The sequence below is a fragment of the Silurus meridionalis genome, chromosome 14, assembly GCF_014805685.1.
Source record: "Silurus meridionalis isolate SWU-2019-XX chromosome 14, ASM1480568v1, whole genome shotgun sequence".
In the NCBI taxonomy this organism is placed as follows: domain Eukaryota; kingdom Metazoa; phylum Chordata; class Actinopteri; order Siluriformes; family Siluridae; genus Silurus; species Silurus meridionalis.
In genome coordinates this window covers 965,048-971,245 of record NC_060897.1, presented here as the reverse complement: position 1 = coordinate 971,245, position 6,198 = coordinate 965,048, and the positions used below count along the sequence as shown (strand labels likewise).

The window sequence follows — 6,198 nt, the reverse complement described above, 5'->3', positions numbered from 1 at the left end:
AAAAATACCTTGCATAAAGAAACCTCAGTGAAAAGCTAATACACAAAAATTGTGAATCATGAGCTACATATTATATCGGATAGTCTGGGGAGCTCTAGTTTATATGAAATATGTGGTAATGATATAAAAGTAATGTTGTATAATGTTAAAAGGGCGAGTCATCGTTATAGTCAGATGACAGTAAAGGAAGAGGAAGCAGGAAAAGATTACATTTAAGGGTGTGGTGGCACAAGTTCATGACTGTATTTGGCTGAAATTCTTATCAGCGTGCCTAATCACACCTACAATACTCGTCAGTCAGGCTTACTGGTACATTCAGGAACAAAGATCAACATGAATGGGTAGAAAATCAGACTGAATCCTTGAAGATAAAACACTCATTAATGAATAAACACTTAAGAACAACAGCTCAAACTGCAGAAATCTGACTGTTTTTTCTGATAAACTAAATGTTCCTAAAGCACTCATTTCATTTGTCATCCTCAAACCTTCAAAATGTTCAAAATGATTTGTTTAAGGTATTCGGCTACTGGTCGTGTGCTTTCGAAAGGCCAAGTCTCACGGCATGACATCAGCTAAATGTGGTTTTCAGAACAAACCACTAAGTTTCAAACAAAACATTTTCACAAAAATATCTGAGACTTTCATTTACACAACCTTATAACACTACTGTGTCCAAACACCCACAAACCTGACACCTTTAAATCATGCTTCAGGTATAAATACCCCATGTAGAACCGAAGGAGGACATTTAGAGAGTTCCAGGTGGTTCGTTTGGAAAGCATTCTACGTGCAACGATTATATATCTGCTTATACGTACATCAAGGTAAGTGAAAAGAATACTTTTGTACATCGCTCTGGACAACGGTGTCTACTAAATACCGTCAATGTAATTGTAGTATCAGTGTTTCAATTATTTACGCTTTTAATGGATATTTTCACTTTTTAATTTCACACAATTCAGCATTTTTTCCAGTTGTGTATATTTTAAACGGTATTCGCATTCCTAATGCTTTGGGAGACAAATCTCTCTAATTAAAAGCTACACAATGCTGATCAGTACATAATAGATAGTAAATGCAATACAATGTTCCCCATTTTTCTGATGCCAATTTTATTCCAATTGTATTCAGTAACAAAACGATTAATATGGCCATAATAGTAATAATAATAATAATAATAATAATAATAATAATAATAATAATAATGCCTGGCTCCCTTATAATCTAAGATGACATAATATATAGTAAAAGCAATAATTTTATTATAATGTGATACACTCTCTACAAACTTCATTCTCTACTTTTAGTCTTCCAGAACTGTTTTTTTATTTTTTTTATTTTTTATTACTCATCTAATTTAATTACAAACTGATAATGAAAGAGGTTTTATGAATTTCTCTTGGATTCACAATGTAAAAAGAAGCTTGAAAAGCTGGTCGTCCAGAGTTTCTCATCCTGAGATATTAACGAGCTGTGCTAAAGTTTTTGACACTAGTTATTTAAGACATATACAGCAAAATGCTCTTAAGTTTGGAATGAACCTTAACTCTAAAGCTCTTAACCTGTAGCTTTATGATTTTATGCATTGCGTTGCTGCTTCATATAAATTATCTTTCCAATGACAATTTTACTGCACCTGCATTGTAACTTACATACTAAAAAATATAAATAAATAAATAAATAAATAAATAAATAAATATAAATATATATATATATATATATATATATATATATATATATATATATATATATATATATATATAAAATCATCCAAAGACCTACCAAGGAAGGTAGTATCTAAGTATGATTTATTAAAATGTCAATTTATAATAATAATAATAAGAAGAAGAAGAAAAAGAATAAATGATGAAGAAACCTTGAGGGGACCCAGATTTAAAGGGAACCGATCCTCAGCAGTGCATTGTCCCCAAACGAAGAGAAATCAGGGCATCAGGATGAATCAGGCAGGTTTGGAGAGCAGAAAGATCAGAATCACTGGTATCACAGAAACATGTGGAGCATAGCAGAGAGTCTAGAGAGAGAGTCTATTAGTCTTCAAACATTTTTTCATTTAAATTATTATCTCCTCAGAAATAGCATACATCTTTATTATGTTAAACATTTGACAGATGCTGTAATTCAGAGGGCAACCTCCTGATCCATGGTCCAATGTTTTAACTTCTGTTGTACACATGTCACACAACATATAAAGTTTATTGTATTTATCTGTTTATCCCAAAACTGTGAATGGGATCAGCCTTGTCATGCAAACTTGCCTGGCTCAGCTCATTGTGTCTCTATGCCCTTTTATACATTCTGCTCCACTACTGGAGGGTGAGGTGATAGCTTTAGTTTTATCCGCCGCCAGCCCGGCTTTATTTCGCCACCTTGCATCATAATAATGTGTTTTGAAAGTGGGCATAAAATTCAACTTTAAATCTTAGTTCTCTGATTACAGGAACAAGACATACAGCCATGTTGAAGGCACTTGTGATTTGGGCCGTATTTGCTCTGAATCTGCTACCTTCAACCATCCAGAATTGTTTCAAGGTAAAGAAAACTCAGTGTCTAAAAGTGGACTTTGCTCCCGGATCTAACCTGGCAGGAGAAGGCTTTGATATCACCACCATGGAACGGAAAGGCGTCTTTGTCATTGACATCAGCTCCTGGCTCCAGAACAACACCTGCACTGTGTGTAAAAACCCCTACATGGGAGGTCAAACGCAGAAGCTCCCGCTTTCTGTGGTGGACTGGAGACCGAGTCAAAAGTGTCATGTAAAGGTGTCCGGTACCGTTTACCAGTCCAGCGAGTCCCTGGTCAGCTCTACCGTCTCTTCTATTGAGAACAACTGGAAGCTAGGCTTGAATATAGTGGTTGCACAATTCCAGGGATCACTGATGATGGCATCCAGTCAATCAAAGGTGGCTGAATATTCGTTAGAGAAAACCAAAAGAGATAAGTTCAGCTTTACCAGCCACACTGTCTCCTGTGGGTACTACAGGTACAGTAGGATGTAAAAACATGTGTTGTCAATTCCATGGTGAAAATACATTCATATAAATTGTTATTTTGCATTACATTTTTAATCTTCTAGGTACAGGGTTATAAGCCGTCCACCCCTGCACCCTGAGCTGAAGGATGAATTCGGAAGGCTCCCAGCAACATATGACATTCACACCAAGAATCTCTATTTCCAGCTGATTGATAAGTTTGGTACTCATTACATTACAAAGGTGAATGGGAAAATACATTTCTACAGACATTTCCACAATCTTCTTCTAGTGTAGAAAAGAAAGCCTTGAGCTTTTAGAGAAGTTTTAGAAATGTGGTTATGTACAGGTGACTCTGGGTGGAGAAATTCGCTCTGTGACCAGCATCAAGGAGTGTGAGGTGTCACTGCAGGGTCTGAGTGTGGAGGAGGTGAAGAAATGTCTGGACGTGGAGGCTTCTGCCAGTGTGGGACAATCTAACACCCAGGTGGAGTCTCATCACTGCAAGAAGACCAGGGACAAGAATCTAAACAAAAAAAGGTTCTCCAACAGCTTCTCAGACAGGTTTGTAGCCCTCATATCTTTTAAATACCTGCGATTAAATAAGCAACATATTCCCAGCAAAGAAAGCTATAGCATTTGCCAACCCACCTGCTCGCACATAAAATTCTTCTTCTGCAGCAAGTCTGACAATTCCAGCTTCTCAATCTCAACTGCTCCTGGAAAATGATTAACTAAGCCCTCTCCTTTAAGAGGTTTGCATAAATCTGATTAATCCTGCTCTCATGAAAGGTTTGACCACTTCTGCAATCCCACTCTGAGCAGCTCCTTCCGTGACAGACATTACATCCTAAGTGCTTGTAGGAGTGATACCAAAGGTCTTTTCTCCCTGCAACTATTAGACTTTACAATCACAGCTGCTCCCAGTGACCCAGGCACCATGATGCACACTGTTATTGATGTTTTTTAAAACTGTGCAATAACAACAATGACAACTGTTATAATCACAGTTTAATAAATAACTGTGCAATAAGTTTCTTTGACAGTGAAACTACTACTTTTTTCTTTTTTCTTTATATATTGTACTGTATATATTTATACTGTGTCACATTTTTTGCTGCTGGGATAAAGTTTTCCCACTATTGGACGAATACAGGCTTAACTTAACTTACAACCCGAATTCCGGAAATGTTGGGACGTTATTTAAATTTGAATAAAATGAAAACTAAAAATATTTCAAATCACATAAGCCAATGTTTTATTCACAATAGAACATACAGAACATAACAAATGTTTGAACTGAGAAATTTGACACTTTTATGCACAAAATATGCTCAAATCTTATCATATCTTATCTTATCTTGTCTTATCTTAACAAAGAAACTTTGAATAATTCTCCAAAGTCTCACCAATACTGTTTACTTGCATAAAAATGTGTGAGAAGTTTCTCCAAATCTCCTCCAAGAGTTATTGTTTGAACCAAATGATCAGAATAACACATTACTAGAGATGAAGGAATATTCTATATATTTTTTTGTGCCACAAACGTAATACCTGATCACTGATGCAAAAACATTTCAAATTCCTCAACAATTTTGCAGGAATGTTTTTGCCCTGAAGTTTTCTTCTATCTAGAGGCCCTTTTATTAAAAATGTATAAGGGAGCTTTAATATTTAGAAAAAGAAAAAAAAACATGTTGCTGACATCCATGTTTCTCTCATTCTTAAAGGGAAACATACATTATTGGTGGCCATACAAGGAATGCCGATTTGCTTTTCTCATCAAATACTGACCCAAAAGCCTATAAGGAGTGGGTCGCATCTCTGCCCACTAACCCTGATGTGCTTTCCTACGCTCTCGAGCCTCTTCATCAGTTAATGTCAGCAAAGCAGGTGAGCAAGAAACATTTGGGCAATGCAATCAAGGACTACATCCTCCAGAGAGCTCTTTTAAAAAACTGCTCTAGTCCATGTAAGACTGGTGTGAAGACCAACCCAAAGGAGCCCTGCAGCTGCAGCTGCCACAACAACCAGGGCGTGGCCCTCAACTGCTGCCCCACTCAGAAAGGACTTGGTCAGATCACTGTAACTGTAGTCAAAGCCACAGGTTTGTTTGGAGATTACTTCACTCAGACGGACGGATATGTCAAGATATTCCGCAATGGAAAGATCTACCTTGGACAGACATCTATAATCTGGAACAATAATTGGCCAACATGGAACCACGATTTTAATTATGGCATTGAAGACCTGACACTGTTCAGCAGTGTAAAGTTAGAGGTGTGGGACAGGGACAGCGGCTGGGATGACGACTTACTTGGGGCATGCACTGTTAAATTTAAATCTGGAGTGGAGCAGAACTTCTGTTCTCTCAATAATGGAGCACTGTATTATAAAGTGCAGGTGAATTGCATCCCTGGTTTGACTGGGTCTTTATGCATGGAGTACAAGCCTTTTCCCATGAATGCACAGCTGGAGAAACTGTATGTCTCCCGGAACGCTCGGCAAATTCCCAGTGACATGCTGCTGGAGATGGGCGTGCTCCTAGATGAACGCATTCCCCGCTTCAACCTGAGCAACATCCGCAAAGCTGAAAGATCTGAGTTGTAAACCATGTTCTTAGAGCAACTATTGTAATGCTTATAGTAGAATCTATCATTCTAATTGCACTATAATTGCAATCTAATTGCACATGATATCGGCACCTTGTAGTAAATCTGTTTTGCTTATTTCTGCTGAATTATTTTTTTAAAGCTTAATAAAAATTTCATGAAGTAACTCATTGTTGAAATATTCTTGCTGAAAGCCTGATGATGTGTTCAAACATTCTGACATGTTAGAAACATCCACACAGCCCACACAAGTTAAAGAAAAGGAGTGTAGTAATGTGTGGTTTTTATTTTCACAGTATGAGTAAGCAGCCTAAAACACACATATACACAACATTTCACACATTTCTCTTCAAACATATCAAACTATTAATAGATCTAAATGAATTGTCCATGAGAACAGAACAACAGACTGACTATTGCTTTTTTAAAACTCTGTTTGGTTCTAACGAAAGCTTTTTGACATTTATTTACATAATCATGTGTTTGGTTCTCTACATGCACAGTAGACACTAACAGCTCTGTACTAACTTAAGAAACTTGATAGTGCTGACAAACAAATAAATTATAAACACATATGGCTATACTCTTATGT

At 36.9% G+C, this 6,198-nt stretch overlaps 1 protein-coding gene across 1 annotated transcript; it reads left to right on the top strand.

Moving 5' to 3' along the window:
• Nucleotides 1-283: 283 nt before the first annotated feature.
• LOC124396402 (perforin-1-like) lies at nucleotides 284-5,875 on the top strand. The gene is made up of 5 exons (XM_046865522.1): nucleotides 284-827; nucleotides 2,462-3,005; nucleotides 3,099-3,237; nucleotides 3,344-3,558; nucleotides 4,725-5,875. The coding sequence occupies exons 2-5, from the start codon at nucleotides 2,479-2,481 to the stop codon at nucleotides 5,602-5,604; spliced, it is 1,761 nt and encodes a 586-aa protein (XP_046721478.1). The 5' UTR covers nucleotides 284-827; nucleotides 2,462-2,478; the 3' UTR covers nucleotides 5,605-5,875.
• The last annotated feature ends 323 nt before the right edge of the window (nucleotides 5,876-6,198 follow it).